General features: G+C 31.1%; 1 protein-coding gene across 9 annotated transcripts in view; it reads right to left on the bottom strand.

Annotated features, from left to right (window-relative positions):
- Positions 1-24,359, bottom strand: part of kug (FAT atypical cadherin kugelei) — an 837,087-nt gene that overhangs the window by 54,974 nt on the left and 757,754 nt on the right. For all 9 annotated transcript variants that reach the window (XR_013005376.1, XM_076401386.1, XM_076401385.1 and 6 more), the window contains one exon: positions 19,509-19,570. Coding sequence is in view for 8 of the 9 variants with exons in the window: in XM_076401386.1 (XP_076257501.1) it covers positions 19,509-19,570 (62 nt within the window). In the remaining variant the exon portion in view is untranslated. The remainder of the gene's footprint in view (positions 1-19,508; positions 19,571-24,359) is intronic.

Raw genomic sequence — 24,359 nt, 5'->3', positions numbered from 1 at the left:
ACCACCACACCAATAATTTTACAAATCAATTAATGGATTTCATAATTATAAGCATTTAAATTCAGAACGTAAGCTAAGGGGGACTGAAGTTGCTGTAAAATAATCAGTGTTTTAGAAGGTAATTTGGAAGTGTTTCTTCGGGCCCTTTGGTTATTTCTTCAGCAAGAAGGAATAGCACAATTAATACTATACAAATAATCAAAAAATATTATTGCAACTAAGAATTTTTTTATAATTTAATTACATTCTTGAAAAATTTTGTTTTTGGCAAATTCGGAAAAAATATGATAGGGTACAAACAGACTTTTTAAAAGCAAATGTATTTTTGGCATTAATAGCAGTTAAGGAAGGGTTGAAGGGGACCTTTTCTAGTTGGCTTTCGGAAGAAACGTGAAGAGGATGAAGAAGAAGGATCCTGCGGCACAAACAAGAGCATTTTGGTTGAGAGGCAGACACTCTCTCCGAGCGTCGATTATGATGATGATGATTTAACAGGCAGCTATTTATTTTGACGAGTTAAATAGATTTATTTATTGTAAATAAGGGAAGTATTATAAATATTATTATAAATAATCGGTGTTTATAGTGGCAATGTGCATTTTTTTAATTAATTATAAATTATAACGGAGGTTTAGTGTTATTATGAACATGTATTAATATACAAAACTCTAATATCTCTATTATTAATTGCAATATTTTTAACGTTACTTAACGACGTGCTATGTAATGGAGAAAAATAAACGACTCGATTAGCACAATGAACGGCGAGGTAATGAAAATCTCCATTATCTATTTCCATTAGTTTTGATTATGATCTCCCAGGAAGTTTACGACGTCCGTAAAAGCTGACTCCAGTCTCGTTTCATACGTTCCATGATTAACTTGCATTATTTAGCACGTGCAAAACTAAGAGCTGCGAATTTCTGGATGTATTCATCGCGTTCGCGTTTAACGGAACTGCAAAAAGAATTTATAACATTCTGGGAAACTTCATGCTGGTCGCCAGAGTTTCGTTTCGTAGTTCGTAACAATAGAATTTATCGTTGTTTAATTTAATTCTTCTCCGCAGAACACAGAAATAGTTCTCTTAACTATCTTGTCGAAATTTATTTCCTAAAGTGAAATATGTATTAGGTGTTGCAAGATATTTTGACCAATGATATCGATTGGTGAACACGCGAAGCATCAATGTGAACAACTGCTTAATACTCTAACCTATTTATCCGATAGTCTTGGCATTTCGCTACATAAAATAACAGTTTTCTGTTTAGTATTAGCGAGTTATTCAGTGTATTTACTCGGAATTGCAATTTTGGGCGTTACATGCAAAATTTCCTTTTTTTAATCTATATTTATTACTTTTGTTGTTCGATTTCAATAAATCTGCCATCGAGGACCGCCAAACACTTTTAAAAATTTATTGTCGGTTTGGCTTTCAACAATTTAAAAATGGTGACTTTGATATCAGGACCAAAAACATTCGAAGATAATGAATTGCAGGACTTATTGGATAAAAATCCAGGTCAAACTCCGAAGGAACTGTTAGTCAATTATTGATAACGATAACTCACATAGCGTCATGTGATTGCTGATTGTTCGGATCGATGCATATTGCTTGGTTAGCCCAAAGTTTAGAAATATTGAAGAACTGAGAAAATGGAATGATACTTGGAACGCTTTGAAATGAAAATTGTTCTTTCGACACGGTATCGCCATGATGTCAGAACGATGGAAACAAAAATAATATTGTACCAATTTGTTCCTTTAATAGTTAAAGTTTAAGTAGTTTTATACATTTGTCTTATATATTATTTGGAAATCACGGTTAATGATGCTTGAGGCAGTTTTGACTTTTTAATAAGAAGTTCATGATTTTAAAGTGAAATGTCTGAATCTGGTATAATCATGAATCTACAACGGCTTAGGGAGAGTATAATCCTAGACCAATACGATACTGTGCATATTCCTCATTAAATCTCACCACTGGTTGCATTCTGGCCTCGGATAATGTTAGTTTTTTCAGGTTACTCTATGATATTAAACCATATGTTTTGCTCGCTGCGTCACTCATCTAAAAGGTATGTTTCACTACAAATGTTTGTGAAGAATTTCTTTACAATTCATCCGACAGAGATCTGAATCCATAGTAATGTACGTTTCTGGATTTGATTCTCAAGTGGTCAGTGAATTTTAATTGAATGATTCATTAATATTTAAATACATGAATTGCTGTTCGTTAGACTCGCTAAAACTCGAGAATAGCTGAACCGATTTGGCTAATGTTAGTTTTGAGATATATTTGAAAGTCCCGGAAAGGCTCATACAGTGATAAATGGAATAATTGCGAAGAAAATACTAAAAACAAAAATTTTCATCAATATTTCAATATCATCGTCACATCGTCATAAAATCGAACTTTTATGTTTTTTACACCAGATCCATTACGAGTTTAATTTTCTGGGAAGCGAAATCATTCTAATCATTTCGGAATCTGAATAACTATTTAGTCAAAATAACTAGCGTTGGGAACTATCAACTCTTTAGTAATTGACTACTTTTTACTATCGATTGTTTCAGTCGCTGTTTTCGGTCCGACTTATTTTGTTACTATTTACTATCGACTGTTTCAGTCGTGTGCTTTTAGTTACTATTTTTGGTTCTACTAGTTTCATTCGACTGGTTTTTAACGTTCTGACTCTGTTGTTGACAAGCCGCGACCTTGACAAAAATGTGCCCAATTTATGCTTACATAGATTTATATGTAATATATACAGTTTTATGATTTTTTTTGGTAGTTTGCTTGAAAATAACAATGTACTGTAATATTAATATAGCACCATTTTGGAACGATATTTTTCAAGATTGTTAATGTAATAGAGTAAAAAGATTAAAATTGTGAATGATAAATACTAAAATACTTTTGACTGCTTTTCTGGCAATAATAGGTAATATTTCGACTACTCCCTCGATTTTTGTTAAAACATATTTCCGTTCAATAATAAATAAAGCATTTACTTTATTTAAAAAAGATCTAGTAGTTATTGTGCGATCATTTTTAATTATGTCATAGATTAATTTTTTTTTGTAGGTATATGTTAAATTTGTATTTAGTATTTATGGTTATTGTAGATCTTTAGTTTTTAGGTCTTGTTTAAGTTCTATTGTATTGTCTATGTTTATTATAGTAAATTGTTTAAAAATAGCAATTAACATATTAAAATACGATAAAACATTTGTGGGGTATTATTCCATTCCATAGAAAAATTACATTCCTTTTTACAGATCCACTACTTCGTTTAAAATGAAATAGTAAATTGCACGTTAATAGTACTCAGTAATTATTTTTTTCCTTTTCTTTTTTTAAAGTTAGTACGTGAAGGAATATCTCCGTCTCGCTTATACTATCGTTGAGTTGGCACATCTTCGTCTGATATCAGGAATTGAAAAAAACAGTTGAATCGTGCATATGGTATTCTCAGTCTCTACTTTTTTGACTTTTGACTGTTTTGCGAATATCGACTGTTTCGACTATTTTCAATCCACGCTAAAAGTAACGTTAAATCGAATGCCACATTATCGTCATTAGACCAAACTAAACTAAAGTTTAGGTGACATAAAGTTCGTCGGATCATCTAGTTTTTAAGATTATGTTAGACAGAAATATAAAGAATTTTGCCATTTGCAACAGTGTCTAAATTTTGGAGTAGAAAAGGAACGCAAAATAAGAGTAGAATAGTCTTTTATTCAAGTATGTTTATGTTGAAAATGATACCTGACAAATGAAAAGCTGAATATTAAACAGACTGCAAAATAATTGCAAAAAAAACAGTTTTATAAGCATATGATGACTTTACTGTCCGAAATTATAATTTAAAAACTTCAATTGTTATGTATTATTGCAGTACATCAACCAACCTTTCGATGGGTTATAATACGACCATGAAGTAATATTTTATCTCGAACATTTTTTATCTGATATTAAAACGAAAACCTGGTTCCTCCTGTTTCATTTACAACGGCGTAATTTGATAGCAAAAATATCCAGGGATCGACTACGGAGGAAAAAAACAAGAAACTCTGTCCAGCTCGTCCTCGGTCCCCGATCCATTAATAACTTTGCTCAATTTTAATAGAAAGAGCCAGCAGAGCGACTCATCACCGGGCTTAATAATTACCCTCGACAGAATCTCTAAATTAGGACCGGAACCTGCCGGCGGCCGACTTTAAAATTATGATAAATCGTCCCCGCCGGTGGTCCAACTTAAATAAATCCACCCTGGGCGCGACTGTTTATTAGATTCCGTTTAGAACGGACCCGCGCAATGAATCAACAGCCGAACCGAATCTGGACCGGTCGATTGGAAATTATCCAGTTCTGGTTCATCCTCCAAGTATCCGCTAACTAAATTATAGAACTGGAAAGTCCCAAGTCAAACGACCCATTTCTTATCTTTCGAACATTGATTCAAAACCATTTTGCTAGTTATACTTCTTTCGATTGACTGCCTACTAGCGTTATACATAACATAATTTAACTAATCTTAAGAGATTAAATTAGTGGACAATTTAAATAATATCTCAACACTGGAAGTGTTTTTTTTTCATTCGATGTCCTTTTGTTTTCTGGCTGCAAAACATCAATAATACAAGTCTACCAAAAAATTTGTCTTGGTCTAAAAAATTGTCTGGTCAACTACATCTATCTTGCCATTACAATAACACTACCAACTTCGTCGATTGTTGGTGAATTAAACCTGATGTGCTCATTTTGTCAGGTCTAATAACAATATTTTATGGCTGTTACATGGCATTCGATCCAATTCTATTTTGAATATTTTAAATAAATTGTTTTGATGATGAGACGTGTGTAGTTCTTGGAGAGTATTTCCGAACTTTTGGTAACAGCGCTTCTAGTATTTGATACATTTGTCTTTGTCTGCAATTGTTTAAAATTTTGTTTTAGCTCTTTTAACCGACTTCAAAAAAGGAGGAAGATATATGTTCGACCGTATATTTGTATGTATGTTCACCGATTTCTCCGTTAATTGCGGACCGATTTTGAAAATTCTTTTTTCATTCGAAAACCAAGTCAGGCTCTGATGATGGAATCCGGGGAAATCGAGGGAAACCCTCAAATTTAAAATGAACGTACAATGTTTTGACATATTTTTGATCTAAAATAATCAGATATTTGGGTGTTATAGCTGAGATGATGTGATGGAAGACACAATTCCCCAACGGGTAGGAGTTAGAGGATATTTCTTTAAATATTATGGGGACTTAGAGATAACTAATTGTAAACTTTGAAGTTGTTTAGGAAACCTGATGATGAAAGCAGGAACCGGACCGCTATACCCTTCAGGGGTTTTTGAGGAGTTTTTAGTAAGGGGTTTCTTACTAAAGTCGTTCAGTGTAAAAGCCGTTCGGTTTGCTTTAACCATATCATATGGAAAGTCGTAGAAATATTGTAGGCAATTGCCTCTAATGCTAGAGTATTCAGCTCACACGCTGAAGTCGCGGGTTCCATTTCCGGCGAGGGCAACGACTTTTTGTTGTTGTTCTATTTTGGCTAGAAGATTTGGCAATCGTTCTGTATTACAATCATTGTTTCTCTATTTCTATTTTTCCTCATAAGGGCTGCACCATTACTTGACCTATCCAATGTAATACTTAATAAAATAACGGTAATTTATTGATTAAATATCTAACACTAGAAAGAGAAAAATAAAATATTAAAAAGAAATTGAACCGATTTCAAAAAATAAATAATGAACTCACTAAAAAATAAAAAATAGTCAAAATTAGATTTTTAACTAAATTTTTTTCAAAATATAATATGTACATATTAATCTACATTATTATTAACCTATTATACTACACGTATTTTATATTCTACTATATACACACAGTTTAGCTTAATATTTAGCTAAATTTATTTATCTATTTACAATATTATTGTTGTTTTTACTATAATTTTTCGCAATTATTCCATATTCACTCACTATTTCAATCTTCCCTGGACTTCGACAAACAAAATCAATGAAAAATAACCATATGTTCCTTAACAGCTTGCTTTTGTTTAGCTTAAGTTTTCTTTAGTAGAAAACTCAAAATCGTTAAGATATCGTCTAGAAAATATAGATATGATGCAGATGCATTTTGTTATATATGTGTTATTTATGAAAAACCCAGATATAATTTTTTTTAAATGCATACGAAAAGCTTTGTGAAGCCTAGGAAGCTATTAATTTTACTGTCCTGTTCGGAGAAATCCACATGTTGCTTGCAGTAATTGCAAAATATGTTTAGTAGGTAAACAAATTTTAATTAAAAAAAGACAGGGGTAAATTTAAACAAAAATTGGGTTTAAAGCAATGGAATTTGCTTATTGTGAAAATAACAAATCAACAAAGTCTGCATGAGAAACTTCTTTATATTTTTTATATTTTATTGCGTTCTTTATAAAAGACAATTGTTATTATAACGATTTACGAGGTTTACATTAAGCTTAAAAATATGAAGAGAATAACTCGCAATTTATTAGATATATTAAGGTGGTAGGTCTTTTAATAGAATTAAATGGTGGTTGTAAAAAAAACTTCAGTATTATTTGTGTGGGATGGTAGAGAGAACAGTGTTGAGCGATTAAAACCTCTAAGAACTGAATATTGTGTTGGGAAGCGTTAAATGTGAATCTATTGCTGAACCTAAAAATGTATTGATATCTTTCCTTATCAAGTTAGGATAAAATAATTTGTAAAAAACTAGTTGAAATATCTGAAGGTTTTATATTTGTATCTAAATGCAAATGCTATGGAGAACGTTTCTGAGGTATGTTTTTATGTATATACATATATATAAATATATCAATGTATTCAAAACAGATCTCCTTGCATCTTGTTGGGAGTCGTATGGACCAAATCAATAATTTTAAATTTCTTTGATTATTAGGATGGAAAGTTAAAACCAATAGACATTTTTGAATCGGTCACAGTCACCTTTCTTGTTATATATAATAATATATTTAATTTGTGTATATTATATATACACAAATTAACAAAACGTCAAAGACATTTAATGTCGATTATATATGTTGATTATATAGTATTTAATGTTTAAAGACAGGGCCATTGCACCAATAGGCCAATTGTAGAATAATATGACTTGCTTCTCTTATGAACAGAGCGTCAGAAATTCAATTTCCGTGTTGATAGAACCAAGGGCTATTGTTCCATAATTCGTATCCCTTGAAACAAGCTTTACGAAAAATATGCATAATACTCAAGTATTATATATTCTTTGCTGACATTAAGTTCATAATGAATTACAAAAAGAAATCTTTCAATAAAATATTGTAATTAATAAAACATCTGAAGAGATATTTAACATTTAACAAAAAATTATAAAAGCAACGAGAGTTCTTGAATCCGAGATTTCAACATAATAATGCCGCTGGTGAAATATGGATGCTGACACTTAACTGCTCAAGAATACTCCTCAAGAAAAGTATGACTTCTGCTTTATATTTATTATGAAAACGGAAAATTTTGCGATTTTTATACTTGAACTGATTTGTTGCCTTGTACAATACATTTTTAAATTTGAAAGTCTCTGAATAAAATATGCATAATAATAAATATTTTTCAATTACAGACATATTCATTATTCATTGTTTCTTTTCCATTTTTTTTTCATGAAAAAATTCATTAAAGAAATAAACCGTTTTGTGTTATTGGTATATTATAGTACTGGGTTTCGGGTACTTGAAAATAACTATATTTTTATGTTGAGAAAATTAAAATACCTTTATTGTGACCTTGCTCCCATATGCTGATAGAGATCGACCTCTTTCTTTATGGATAATTTTAGCTTATCTGTAAATTTTATAGAAACAGCAAAATGACGTTAAATTGCCAATTTCACTCATTATTCCTAAGTCCTCAAATCATCGTCCACGCATCGATTATATTACGAGTTTGTATGTATTCTGATCAGTTTTTCACTTTAAAAGGGCCTTTATTGAGGAAAATCAGTACAAGATATTTTAATCAAAATATTTTCAATTAAGACAACAATTTAAGATCTTAATTACTTAAGGATGGCTTTGCGTCTATTGCTAGTCTATTTTGTAGCAATACGTCATTCAATTTCTTCAATTGGCGTTGGTAGATATATGCAGCTCATAGAACCCCACATTTTGCTGGTTTCATATTGAATATCCCGTCTTGTTGCCGATGTGGTTGGCTTTTGGTAACTAATCCATAACTTTTTGTAGTTACGCCACAGAAACCCTTTTTTCGCTAGATAAGTCGAAGAAGTTTTGCAATTTATAGCATTACAAGTTTTTTTAACATCAAAATCACCAGTTTTCATAAGTTTTTGTTGTTATATGGGCTTTAAATAATATAAGCCAGGCATGTAGATAATGTAATTTTGAGGATTCCATGGTTAGAGCTTGTATACACTGAAGAACTAAATAATAAATGAAAGACAGTTATTTTATAGAAGAATGTTAAAATGAGATTGTCTATATGAGTAGTAATGCTAATAGTCTTATGTAAATATGAAAAATAACCCGTATTGAAGTAAATCTCAATTATTCGTGTTGTAACATAAGTTACTATTGTATAACGAATATTAAAAAAATCTTTATTGTGTTATGGAATTCAGGTGTCAGGACGTTCTAAAAATTCTAAGAAGGATCCATAGAATATATTACTTATACCGAGACTATCGGATCCGAGCAGTTATTGAAGACATCAAATGTGTATAATAAGAATTTTTTATATTAATTTCGAAATTTTTGACGGTACCATGTAAATAAATCGAAGGCTCGTTATTTCTTGTAACACAGTTACCGAAAACTTATTTAAAGACACAATATAAAAACAAGAAAATAGGGTTTAGTTAAGTTTAAAGAAATTATGAAGTAAAATCTGTCGCTGTCACATAATTAACTTTGGATAAAAGCTATTCGGGTAGTAAAGGACTCGTTAATAAAATTTAGCCAGTTTTTTAACAATAAACTACTGACAGAACAATTAGACATAAATTATATAACATTTTTTTAGACACCCATACAGTTAATTTGTTCCAGTCTAGCTATTTCCGTTTGCATATTTATTAGCTCTAATTTGTCCAATGGAACGTTATTGTTGATGTCATAGATTTTCAATTACATTTAAATCGCGATCTGTGACGTTTACGTCAATACAGAAATTTCTTCTTGATTAAAATATATTTTAGCGTATGTGTTATTTGATGTGCGGAACCATGAACATTTTTATTCCAGTATTCATCTAGATAAAGTCATTTTATTCTGACGAATATATTTATAATTAAATTAATTATAATGTTACAAATTAAGATTAGTTGCGTAATAGATCTGCTGAGAATGCTATGTCCTGATTTTAGAAAAAAAATTACTATATATACTATATATATACTGATACTATATATACATCCTGATTTTAGTAAAAATTATTTAGTAAGTAATATATATCAAATCAACTAACTATAAAACTAACTCACAAGGGAGGGATTAATATTACTTAGTAAATAATTTTTACTAAAATCAGCTAGAAATATCCAAACTAGTAGCTAAAATTCCATTGGACGATATATTAGATGGAAACTGAGAGAATATGGGAATTGGCAATTTGGAAGCTAAATTCCAAATAATTTGAATTCCATATATATAAGGTGTATAGTATGAACAACTTTATTGTTGTTTTTAATGTTTTCTTTTTGATAACTTTATTAGATATGCTTAGTACAATCTCAATTATACATTAATTTATTACTACATTTCATTTATACTTGGATTAATTCACAAGCAACATGAGTGCGAGATAAATACATCAATATGTATTCCTCAATTATAAAATTATAATTATTTATTAATTATTAACTTATAGTTATAGTTTACACTAAAGGTATACACTTTATATAAGTTCGTATAGTTTGGTTCGCTTCAATCTTCTGATATCCTACGCGTTGTCCAGTAGTTGTATTGCTTCCACGTTAGTATGATTTATTAACCTTCTTTTGCCTTTTAAAGCGATATTTTGGATAACTTCGCAAATCCATTTGATTTCTAGGTCATCGAGCAGTACTTCGTTGGTTACGTGGCGACAGGCATTGGTACTTATTCGAAAAATTTTGTTTTGACAGCCTTGGATAACTAGTTGATTTGAATTTTTAGTGCAGCCCCATATTTGCACCAAATTGTCCAAATTGGCTTTATTATTGTCTGATAAATCAATCTCATTGATTTTACTAACCGGTATAGTTGTTTTATTTTGGTACTAATGTGTTTTGCTTTTTGTTTAACATGATGTTAAATATTTTATTATTATATAATAATTATTATAAATATACCTTATATATTTAGAAGTATAACTTTTGTTTGTTGTAATATTTATGTGTCGATAAACAAACTATATTGTTATTGTACATCTTGTATTAAACATCATATTTGTATAAAAAAATATCAAAACTTTGTAATGGATATAATAATCCAAAAGTAATGGATATAACAATTAAAAACCTAAACATAATTTTTTTAATTATTGTTTTCTAAAAATTGTATAAAAGGTCCTCCTTTATTCCTCATATTATTCCAATTTATTTATTTCACAAACAATTTAGATTAATTTCTGAATCACAGAAATTTAAATATGACCAAACACTGCTCAGAATCATCAACACTTTCTTGTTAGTGGTCAACAGTGAGCAAACGCGGCACCCACTTTGAACAGAGCTCTCTCATAGTCAAATGCTCATGCGATATAAAACCAACACGTTCTTTTGATATCTTTACGATGTTTGATAACTCAAGCAACTTCAGTTTTCGATCATTCAAAACAATTTTGTGGATTTCTTTGATGTTTTCTGGTATTACCACCCCATTTGTACGTTCACTGTGTTCTGCATCATCGTTGTCTTTACGACCACGTTTGAAGTCAGCAAACCAACTTTTCATTGTTGTTTCTGATGGAGCGGAGTCCTATAACCATTTTAAAGCCATTTCAACCATTGCCAAAACAACAAATGTAGTGTCACAGCACAAACAAGCATAACTGACAAACTTAGAATATAGAATCAAATATCATTAAATTTTAGCAGCTTTCTTTTGGAAGTTAAAATGCACTAAAACTAGCACCATCTATGTTTTAGGCCCGGGACTCTTCAGTCCATGTGTTATTTATGGATTATATTTCATATGATCCACACAATTTGAATTTACCTGTTTTATTTATAACAATTGTTATAAATGTCAACCGAAGTGCTAAATTCTGTGTGAATTCTTAATTGAAGTGAAGCGCTTCACAGTTGGACCTTTAATTTCTAAATTCTACTATAAAAAAAATGTAAAAAATTAATTATTATCTATTATCTATATTATATTGTCTATTATCTTCCAAGTTTTGATAAAGATGCCTGGCAAAATACTTTGTCAGGCACCCAATTTGAGATTTAAGGGTACAATATAAAAACAGAAAAATAGCTAACTGTAAATGAATTATGAATAACATCTGTTGCTGTCAGATAATTAACATATTTTGAAATATGAATAAAAAATATTTTACCAACCTTAACTTTTCAGTCTAATCATTTCACGTTTACATTTTAAATGAGATTTTGAGTTTAAGATTCGGTAATAAATTTCCGCCAATTTCGTTAACAATAAACTACTGGCTGAGAAATTTCTCAGAGTCTGATTACAAAAGAGAGGCGAAGGGATTGAAGGGCGACGAGTAAAGTTTCCCGACTGGGCGGACTAAGAGCTTTAAGTTTCGGTTCCGGCAAGATGACTTGGACGGATGGTCAAAATAATTTCGCAAAATGAACCGTGACGATTTTGCAGCGACGAGGAGAGGGAGAGATATCCAGACAAAGTGTTTACAGGAACTTTACGAGGATCCTCGGACGACTTTAAATCTTGACGATGTTTCGGTGTAATGGCTCCGTATTTTCTCGCATCAATAACGAGGCGACTTCTGGTGTTCTACCGCTGAAGATTAAGTGAAAAGGTAGATACTTTAAGTTTAGTACAACCCCAAACAAAATATGTTTATTAATTAATATTAAGAAACGACAGATTATTTTAAATATTTCTTATAACTAGCGTTGGGAACTACCTACTGTTTCAGTCGTTATTTTCGGCCCACGAAATATTGAGAATTTAGAAGGGTATCTTAAATGTGCCCACGCGATATATGTTTTAGTTATTTAATTTGCTGCCAGGTGGCTCGACGTATAAATTTGGTAGCAGAGCTGAAATTTGACACTTTCAGAAGCCTATTCTAAAAAATACGAAGGCGTAGTGTACGTATATTTGGTCGAAATTTACTGGATATTTTGGACTGTTTTGGTAATTCTATGCTTCCTATAGAAACAATTTGATTTACATACAAAGAATTTCGGTTTAATTTTTTTAGTTTTTGACAAAGCTCTTGTTGAAAGCGTCTCTTTCATTGCTGACAAAGCAAACTTAAAAAGCTTATGAACTTACATGTTAAATATTCTTATTTTGTTAACTGTGTTTTATGGTTCTTTTTTAGTTAAAATGATTTGTTTAAATCTTAACACATCTTAAGTGTTGCATTCCCGGATGTAGTAGCATTTCAAATGAATATCCTCCCTAGAATCCTAGGGATCCTGCTCTATGTCAGAAATGACTTTTTGCACTAAATATTGAAAAACTGATGGGAATCTCTTGCGAGGTCTTAAATTAGAGCAAAAGGGTTTGTAATGTACATTTTACACAGGATAACTACATTTCGAAATGTGGAAGAGCATTGCTTAACAGGGATATGGTTTACAGTTGTTATTTACATTGTAAGTATTTTGTAATGTTAATTATATGTAACTGATTTGTAAAATATAACAAGCCTCCATTTTAGCTATGGTATAGAAGAAAGAAAACATTGATCCAAATATGTTAGGAAATGTGAGTTGAACAGTGAAGTTATTAAAGCCCGGCAGTATGATAGATGTTTTACTTTGTTGTTAAATGAGATCTTGACTGTTCTATTTAATTCCCAGATTATGCACAAAACTTAACAAGCAATCTGTCCAATATCTTAAATTACCAAATGCCTGTATTTTTCAAAACCAGCAACTGTTATGAGCATTCTGAACGAGACATAATCATAAAGATAATAGTTAGGTGTTATGTTATTGTAATAACTAAATATAACATAGTATATGGATGATGTACAATTATATACTTACAATAAATATTTGGCAAATAAAATATTTAAAAAAACATTTCAAAATCAATAGTCTACAACATATATATTCTACTGTACTCTATATTTGGCAGTTATATTTAAGATAATATGAAATCTTCCATATTTTATAGTTTATTAAATTTTGTACATTTAAAAGTATAAGTTTTGTGTTAAATCTGTTATATTACGTTTTAATATATTGTTAGAACAATATATTGTCATTAAACATAAAGAATTCTAAGAATTTTCCTTTGATATAATTGTAATGTAAATTTTACATATATTTAAATAAAATGTATTTTTAAGCTTATATAGCATTTTTATTAATAAAATATTTTAAATTTCCCGCTATTCAAATTGTCAGTCGCGTTCCCATGGGAAATTAATGCTAAACTTATTCACAGGTTATATATGCGAGATACATTTCTAATTCCTTTGTAATTTGTGTTTCGGTCCGACTGACTTTACTGCTTATTACTATCAAATGTTTTAGTCAACAACTTTCAGTCACTATATTCAATTCGACTGATTTGACCGATTTTTACTAACGACTGAATGTGTTTTTTAGTTACTATTTTCGGACCTGCTGATTTCATTCCAGTAGACTTAAACGTTCTGGTTTTGCTTTTTGTTCTGAATTTATGGTTACATAGATTTACATGTAATATATCTGGTTTTATGGTTTGTTTGTAGTGTAATTGTTGTATAAATAACAATATATTATGCATTAATATAGCAGTATTGCCGACCTATATTTTTCAAGATTATTTGTTAATGTAATAAGACATAATTTTTTTTGATTTCCTAAGTCTCTCGATGTTTATTGAAGCCTTTTGAATGTTAAAACCTCTTTCTTAATAACAAAATATTCTTTATTAACGATAAATGAAATTATTATTGTATTTAAAAAAAGGTGTGATGGTTAAATCATTGATAAAGATTGATTGAGAAGATACGATGCAAATATTTAGTCCATTCGTCTTTAGAATTAAAGACAAAAATAACAATAATTTTACATTATTAAAAATGAAACTGTTATTTTGAAGCTAATAGATTACAGCAATTAGCTCCGTTTATTTATGGCACGCTAGAAAAAAAAATTGGTGAGTAGGTTGGAATGAAATAGAAATAAACCAATTACCTTTATTAAAATATATCATTGTTACTTTCCGAATGTTAAAATACAATTAAATATATTTGGAATTATTATTCCATTCATTTTTACACACTGGCATTTGCCAATTTAAAATTAACTGATTTGTATACAGAATAAAACAATTATCTCCGTTCTTTCCTCTTCAAAATTAGTACGGGAAAGAATTCGTACATCTCCGCCTGTTATTGCGAATATAAAAGTGTGCACTTGGCTGAAATAGTATTTACTATTTTCAGTCGCTAGTTTTTTTTTACTATCGACTAGTTCGATTGTTTCTATAAACAACTACCAAGGATTGCAGGTAGGATTGCAAATTTTACGGGCAGTTATGTAAATAAAGAAAAAAAATTAAAAGCAAAAATAATTTAAAACCTTAGGGGCATTGATTTCAATTGTGTGGCAGTTCGTTTCAAGTTTGTTGCAATGCGTATAACAAGTAATCGTTACTGTTAAATTAATTAGTTCTAAACGGTCCAAGGAACCGTGCCAATTGATTCCATAGATTTTCAATTTTGGCGATTTATTTAGTGAAATTATTGTTGAAAATTCCACGTCTCACATGACATTTATTTTCACTAATTATAATTTTTAATATCAACCAGCAAAGAACCGATTTTACTGAATATCTTCTGATTAGCTATCAATGGAAAGAGATATTTTCTTGATAATATTTTTTTTAATTAAAAATAAAATACCTTTTCAAAAGTATTACATATATGTAAGCAAAATTGTAATAAAATAATAACTTCTGGATTCCAACATGTCAAGTAGCCTTATTTTGACATCACCATAAAATTGATAATGTTATTGAGTAAAACAAGTGATACAAAGGTTTCTGAGGTATATATTAACGTTTTTAAAAGAGCTAATTCTCCTCCTATAGTCATATAAGCCTTTACCTGTGATCTCCGAAGTCTTTGAAAAAATGTACATTTATTGTGAAACAGGATGAGGCATACACTAACTACATTCAATATAATACAGGTGTTCCCAGATATTGCCCTTGGCCCATTGTGATATCTATGTATATAGCTGACCTACCGACCTGTAGAAACACTACCGTTGCAACATATACTGACGATACAGCGGTTTTATCATCACACGAGGATCCAATATCAGCCACAACTTCAGCTTCATCTGAACAAAGTCTAATTAAGATTGAAAACATGGTGTATCAAAACAAATGAGACAAAATCTACCTATGTGACATTCACCCTTTGCAGAAGAATTTATACCCCCAAACAGCTTGGGCTTAAACAGGAAAAAATGTATTAGCTGATAGGGCGTAAATCTAAATTATCTTTAGATAACAAGGTTTTACTGAATAAGTCAATACTTAGGCCTATGGTACTGAACTATCGGATACTGCTAGCAAATCTATCATAGCTATAATTCAGAGAATACAGTAAATCGTCGATGCCGCATATTACGTCTCCAACAAACTAATTCAGAGCGATATCCCCTTAGAATCGATAACGAGTGTGATTCAAAGTGTAAGTGCAAAATGAAAGATTGTTAGTGTATCCCAATGCACTCGCTAAATTGTTAAATGTATGCGATTGCAGTGAACTGAGATGATAGTGAGATGTTATAATCTATAAAATAAGTTAGAATAGTCTTTAGAATAAGTTAGGATATACTTTACAATAAGTCAGAATAGTCTCTAGAATAAGATTTGGATTATAAATTTGCACAGCAGATTCTACATGTCAGTGTAGTTATATTGTGAAACAGAAATCATAAAGAAATACTTATTGGCCAGGGGCAGATTGTTGAAGATCTAAGAGATTAATAAAAAAAGAGAGATAGTTTTAATAAATGTAACAGCCCACAAATATTGTTGTTGCGTGGTTTAATTTGTGACTCACTGTTATTATATACTGAACTAGCGACCCGCCCCGGCTTCGCACGGGTGCAATGCTGATACTAAATTAAATACACTACAGAAAAAATATGAACGTTGTATATAAAAACATAGCGGCCCGCTCCGACTTTGCACGGGCATAAAATATATATGCCTATGTCACTCAATGAAAACATGATTAAAATCGATCCAGTATTTTTGGTTCATTCATTACTGCCCTTGGCCTGCACGCATTAAATTTGGAGTAAAACAATTCCTATTCCCCTATACTTACTATGAAGATTTCCTGCTATCTTTGGAATATCTAAATTCATACAATTTTTATTACATTACACATTTTTAAACGCAAATTTTAAATTTGTAATATCTCCGAAAATATTTGTTTAATTTACATGCTGTAAGGAACCATATTGATCTATATTAATTGCACACTGTATTTAAGGTACTTAATTCGATAAGGATTAATGCCGTATTGCTTAAAAAAGCTTCGTAAATAAGCCATTTTCTCACGTAAAAAGTAAACAATAAAAATGGTTAATGTGGGTTGTCCTAAAAGATAAACATATACCATCGCGGACGTTTTTGTAGACCTTTTTATGGTGTACAATACTGTAGTACATTAATTTGATCTAACTCGTAGGGTTAGGCAGCGTTTTTGCTAATTGCTAAATAAGCCTAAAAAAATAGGTTAATTTACGACATCACGTTAGAAACCTCTAAAATTAGCAATGTTGCCTTACTATATTATGCATGTATTATACATATAAACCTTCCTCTTGAATCACTATATCTATTGAAAAAAACCGCATCAAAATCCGTTGCGTAGTTTTAAGGATTTAAGCGCATATAGGCATATAGGGACAGAAAAGGCGACTTTGTTTTATACTATGTAGTGATTATGTAACTATTCTAAATTTACAGTAAGGAAAAATGAATAATCAGCCTAATATAGTTCTTTATTGGAGAAGAAAATAAACGATGAGACCAAAACCAACACAGTTCATTGGAAGTCTGATGCTCCAGTCAATTCAAGGTAGCCAAAGGTACCGGTACAAGCAGTTTTGTTAATATATCATTCGGTTGTTGGAGTTTTTAGCGTTGGCTCATAATTCAACTGACCGAATGCCAATTTACAGCAACATATCAAAGACCAGGAAATAGTCTATGACAGGAAACAGTTTAATTAACTATTGGGGAAGAAAGTAATCTCTATTCTCTGTAAAAATGTTTCTAATAAAACAATTCTATTTATAATGTTTACAATGATTATTTTTAAAGAGAAACACGACTAAATTATTACTAGTTGCGTATGAATTGCTTCATAGACCATATTCACCAAATCTAACATCCAGTAAATTTTTTTTTCTATAACTGAAAATTTGGTATCATATTTTTAGCGGTTATAATAGATATAGACCGGACCATCTATCTATCTTAATACAAATTTTGTAAAACTTTCTTATTTTGAAGCCTGGTCAATATGGTAAGCCAATGTGGTAAGATATGTTTGAGCAGTTCTTGATAGGCTTGCCGAAAAATTTCGATATTAAAAAATACATATCGATATTGAAGGCTGATATATAAATGACTTTTATGATCTTCAATGTCACATATCTGCAAAATATCAATATTTTTTTCGAATCTGAACAAATCGATGTTTTTTTCATCAACCATCTTTTTTATTATTAAAATAGTTATATAGATATAGTTAGTTATATGTAGTCATAGTTAAGTCTTAAAAATAGTGATATTTTCCCGAATATTGATATTTCCAAGGAAGAATATTGATATACGGAAAGTGTATTAAAAACAATACATTTTCAACAAATCGATATATTTTACAGACGAATGCCCTTTTTTACTATTCAAATTAATACCAATCTAATATCTATTTCAATAAAATATAGATATTTTTAACAAATTCCTATACAAAATTTTCAAAATCGATTCAGTGTTTGTTAGAGTACAATTTATTAATTAATGGTCTTTCACTATAAAATGTTGAAATGTTATATATTATATTACATCAAATAAAACATGATGGATGTTCTTAAAAATGCAGCTGATTAACTGATAACTCATTAACTTTGTACTATGAGTTATATTAGTTTTTTTTTCTTAACTTTATTCATTTAAAGAGTTCACACACGAGCCAAAGTATGTGTATTAGTCTAGGAGAAAATTACTCCGAAGTTCGTCCAGTCTTAGCGTGTATACGTGCTAAGTAATGTAAGTTGTTAATTATGAAGTCCATGAAGCCAGTTGGGACACGGTGTTTACGAGCACCTTAAAATACAAGCATGATTATTACTGTGACTGACAAAAATTGGATTGCATCTAAAATTTTACAAAAAAAAGGATCTTTTTAAAATTTTAAACTTTATTACGGAAAATCGGTAAAACATATTTTATTTAAAGTATCGTTCGTCGATAGCCGTTAGCTTTTCCCATCTTTCAATATCGTCGTTATTTACAGATTCCATCTCGATAGATAGATGTATATTTTGAGGCTGTTTACGAATCGACCCATTTTTGCTATCTCCATAAGAAATGAACGCTGACGGGTAACGAATCATATGTCGAAACAAGCAGTAATTAGAAGGAGCAAGGTCTGGAGGATACGGAGGGTGGGGTAACACTTTTTAATGTTTCCAGGTATGTTTTCACCGGTTGTGCAACATGTGGTCGAGCGTTGTCATGCTGAAGAATAACATTATTGGGTCCTTATTCGTATTCCGGTCATTTTTCGGGCAGTGCTCGATTCATATCAATCGTACTCGATAATACCCAATGATGGTCTCATTAAGTAATGCCTTCAAATAGTCATCTTCAATTTTTTTTGGCTGTCTAGAACGCTCTTTAACTTTGGTGTTAAAATTACCATTTTTAAAATGCCGACACTAGTATTAGCATGTTGAAATCGATGAAGTCTGGTTGCCATAAGATTCATACAGCATTCGATGATCTTTAGCTACCTTTTTCTTCAAATTGAAGTAAGAAAGTAAAACTGTTCGTAAATGCGATTTATTCGGTACAAGTTCAGATATTTTCAACGGACTGAATTTTTTTGTTGATACTTTAATTAAGTGCCGCATATTCAAAAGTGAGGCTTCAATATGATGTTGGTTACAAATATACTCGATGCGATTTAATATACAGTAACACTATTTGGTGTAGATCCTTTAAAATTAATTTATACGCCTATTATTTACCAATGTTGGATAAAAAAACAGAAAAGCTATAATCTTACCTCTAATATATGTTCATCTTGATTCTCTCGGTCTAACTTCCTGGACGTTGTTGTGATTTCACCTGAAACAATCAACAAAACATTATAGTTTCGTTTTTATTTGGGCATCCAAATAGTCTGAAGAAGATATTGCGGTCGGAATTGTGTAACTAACGCGCGAGCTAATCGTACACGATGTAAGCTACCGCCGGCCGAAGAAAAAAGAAATTAAACCGGCGTAAAAACAAAAACGTTTTTTTCTCGGTCTGCCGCCCCTCTCGAATATTCGGAGCACGGAGGCGGCCTGGCATTTTCGCCGTCGGGCAAAAACCAACTCGTTTTTCAATGGTTCGAACGCCGTAATGCCCAATTGATTGGCCGCCATCCCGGCAATACGCGATGAAAACAAATTTCCAGCTCCACGACAAAAAAAAAGGGGGTTAGAGGGCGAGGGAGGGGTGCGGGCAAGGGATTTACTCTCGGTTTAATATGCTGTTGATCATATTCCTGCTCATACATATATAACCAAAATATGTATTCATGTCACATAAAATGTGGGGATATTTTCCATGATTTTTTTAACAAACTTGATGTTTCTCAACGTTATATCTACATCTAAGAACAGGGTTAGTTCTCTTAAGGATACATCTAATTTTATGTTTGCATATACAGTCAACTGCCCTATGTTCTTGGTCGCAAAATTTGGAAAATAGTCGATGATATTGTTTTTAAACAGTGTGTTTAAGAATTATAAAAACCTTGTATGTATACGATATCACACGAGTGTAACGGCCCTGGCTGATGCGGTCATGCGCAAGGTCCTTGGGTTTTAAGACTCGCTGAATGGTTAACAAATGAGATGGTTTGTAAATAAAACTGCTGTACACTAATATAGTGTACTATAATTTGGACATAAGCTTGCAGTTCATAGCCAACGGCCACCAAAGGTTTAAGCGATAGTAGTTCAGTTTCCCATCCGTAGATTATTGGAGTTTTAAGTCACCAAAACTTGGGAAATCATTCAAGGACACCATACAAATTTGTGTAGAAGTAGTGTTATTTAGAAGATTAAAAAAGATAAATTTGTTAGAACTACAAACTGTCCAGGTGGAATAACGACCAAGACGTCGTTTCTATAGGAGGGAGATGAGTCTGGTCTGTTTTCTAATAGATAAAAATCTTCAGTGTTATTTTGTAACGCCATATGGCAAGGCGTCACCTATTTCCATTATATAACATAGTTGCAAAAGTTAATTTAAATTGGTATTGTTTAAATCGCCTCACATTTCATACCTTGTATGCTTCTGTAATTCTAAGCGTTTTAGGTTGATTTATACTTTGTTATAGTTACGTTGCTTTGATATCCTGTTAAACCTGGTAATGGAATAAATTATAATTAGAATATCAATATAATTTTTTATAATTTCTTATTTTTTACCTTATTATTATCACTAATTTCCTTTTTATTTCTAATTTATTAATTTCTCAAAAAGTTATCTGTTTTTGAACGAATAGAGGCGTGGGATAATGTAATTGCAAGTTTTTTTCTGAGTAAATATTTATTTGCTAGAATATTTTTGTATATCCAGTCTTTTCTCAACTCCGTAATATGACAAATTAATGAGATGAAAATGAAGCTCAGATCAATTAGAAAATATTGTATAGTTCAATTCAAAGTAATCACACAAGTCATAAATCATTCACTGTTGAGGGTAGAAAATTATAGTATAGGTAGTATTTAACTGTAACTTATCGACAGTGGTCGGCATCCTAAGAATGCCAAAAATATATTAATTCATTTTCTGCATCACAAAACGTGTTTGCTTTATATGGGACGGTTTAGGGCCTCATATTAGGAAAACGTATGAAAAAAACCATTATTGAAAAATACTAGAAGATGTTAAAGCTTCTTGACAGTCAACCTCGATATAGATATGCAGAAAGTAAGACACAGCTGAAATAAAATAGTTACTAATTGTTGACAAGTAGTGTTATTTCATTATGAATACGTGGAAACATTTCGCTAATAAAGTTAACTCATATTTTATTTCAACAATTAAATAAAATAAAATAATTATGGTTGTAATGTTCAGTTTGTCACATTTAAAAGAAATCAATATTCTAATTGTATTTTAACAACGACACAATTATACGTAGAATTTGATATACTATTGTGACCATAAAATAAAAAGAAATAAATGGCAGGGTTACTTATTTATCCAATTTTATTTGCTTCCCTTTAAAGCAATTCGCCTTGGATACAATGAATTTAAGGCAAATTTTTTTTCAACCTTACAAACAAAACGTCGATATAAACAGTTCACTTTCTAGAACGACATTTAAAGTCTTCTTTGATTCGGCTAGCATCGACAAAGGGGGGGGGGTGATAAAAGTTAAATTTTCGATAGAAAAGTTCTGAAGAATCTATGTTGTGTAAGAATTATCTAAAGTTCTTAAAATAAAAATAATAAGTCCAATAAAACAGCCAATGCACGCTATAGAGAACGTCGTCATATACTGTCAAAGGCAGTTTGCAAAAATGTAAAATTAGTGTTAAAATCGAAGCGGATTTTTCCTTCTCATTTTACCCTAGTTAAAAAGAGACAGAATGCTATTTGATGAGTTGGAACATGTAAGCTGTCAGCCTATAAAATTCGACTTGTGTTGGTACTGGGCGACCCTGTTGTCGAATCTACAAAAAGTATCTCAGTTTAGATAACTCGCCACGCATCATCAGAAAAATATTCCAAGAAATTATACTCGTATACAAAACAACAACGAAAATAACATTAATCTTAGAATAATGCGATCGTTAAGCCCGCAAAAATCCCCCCGAACCAATGTTAACATCTTTAAGATAATGCGGCCGCTAAGTAAAAAAGTTTCGATGTGTTTTTTTCTCTTTTCGGCGCGGTTAATATTTCTTATGAGAGGGCCCGGCTAAATGGGCCCCCGAATGTCTTAAATGGCTTTTTTTCCCGAACTGTTCCAACGCGGAGAGACAAGATGGGTTTTATATTACGGGCGGTCCACACGGTCTGATTAAGTTGCCATTTTCTCGATGGATGGCGTTATTAAAAGAGTGCCTTTTGTTGCGTAGACGTTCCGGATTATGACGTATTATGAAAATGGGGCCTGGTTGTGTCGTTGTATTCCCGGCATCATCGGACAATACGCTGATAAAGAATGCGGCAACAGTATTAAATATTTATCCTTTGGAAGCTTATTGTTTCAAGAAAAACTTTCTTCCTGTTTATTCAAAACTTTTTCGTTTCTTTTTGCTGGAAGTAGGGTACGATATATCATTTTTTGTTATTCATGACTGATATCCAAGAGGTGAATAAAGAGGCCAAAGGAGTGTTAGAGTTCTCCTTATTATTCTTTATTCTGGCCACCGATATGGTAAAACATCTACATCTTTGTTCTAACAGTGACTTTTGAAATCAGGAATAAAAATAATTACTAAATAAATATATGGCGTATAAATACATTTCGTGTATTTTATTTGCAACTTTGAAGATTTATTTGGAGAAATTGGTGCAATGCATTTTTTTAATCCTTATCCCTTATTTTTCCCAATGCTAGTATATGTGGAAAAATCAGCCTCATTTTTAGAAGAAGGTAAAACGAACAATATCTGGTGAATACCCAGTGAAGGGTACGGCGTTTATTTAAGCATTTTCATATAGATTTTTAATAAATAATAGTTTGTAAACTTGACTTATTAGGAATTAATTTATAGCGATGAAACTTTTAATTCTGTATCTTTATATCTTTATAATCATAAATGCCTAGCTCATTGGGAAAAGGATTTATTTTCAAACCGCTACTGTTGGTGCCACATGACTTTCTTCGAATATTCTTCATTATATTTATTGTTGGCAGTCGGTAGCAAACATTCTGGTTTAGGACAATGTTTCAGCCTTCTCTATTTCTCTATATTCCTTTATCTGATGTTTTCATATGTGTTTTGTTGTTCATGCGTATTTTTGTTTCATCTCGATGCATGCAATGATCGCTGCATAAGTTTGTGAGGAATTAATTCACCTTTAATTCGACAGATTTGCCCAAACCATTGCAATATGCCACTTTTGATTTGACCCTTTAATGTGTACTGAATGTCACATTATAACGGAATGACTTTAAAAAATTGCCTTAAGCATATATAGGGATGAAACTTTCAACATATATATATATATATATATATATATATATATATATATATATATATATATATATATATATATATATATATATATATATATATATATACCTATATATACTGACAAGGGACATATCTGTTTAATCGAAAATGTTTGAACCAAAAGGAGGAACATCGCAGATAAAACGACTATTCAGAAGTCTGCAAAGTGTCAAAGAAATGAGTTAAAAGGGCTAATTAAGGTAACGCAGAAGGTACAAGGGAGCATACACTGTTGCACATGTATTGGATATATACATAAAATGTGAGATGCGAACTTTCGCAAGATATAATAATAGTTCAATAAAGTAAATTTTAATCAGCGGTATCTCTTGGTAAAAATACGAAGTATTAATGTAAATAATTGTTAAACAAATCCTGCTGGAAATGATTGCATCGGATTTTCATACGCACTATCACGGAGGGTTTTGATTCTCGGCACGAAAACGTAAGAAAATCCGTTTCGAAGGGTCCCCGTGTCTGTAATAAAATTAATGTAACGAGCACGTAATGTTTGAGCTAACAACCAATCATTTTAATAATACAGTCTTATAATTTGGATGTACTGCTCACTCGTGTAACTAGTCACAGTGTCACATGTAGTTGATAGTTGAACATCTTGAACAGCAGGTTAATTAGATGTCGCAAAACCAACATGGGCGCTACATGCT

The sequence above is a fragment of the Rhynchophorus ferrugineus genome, unplaced genomic scaffold (genome assembly GCF_030347505.1).
Source record: "Rhynchophorus ferrugineus isolate W39M unplaced genomic scaffold, kcgeb_rfMv2 rfM4, whole genome shotgun sequence".
NCBI lineage: Eukaryota > Metazoa > Arthropoda > Insecta > Coleoptera > Curculionidae > Rhynchophorus > Rhynchophorus ferrugineus.
Note: the sequence above shows the minus strand (reverse complement) of the source record. Positions and strands in the feature narration are given on the sequence as shown.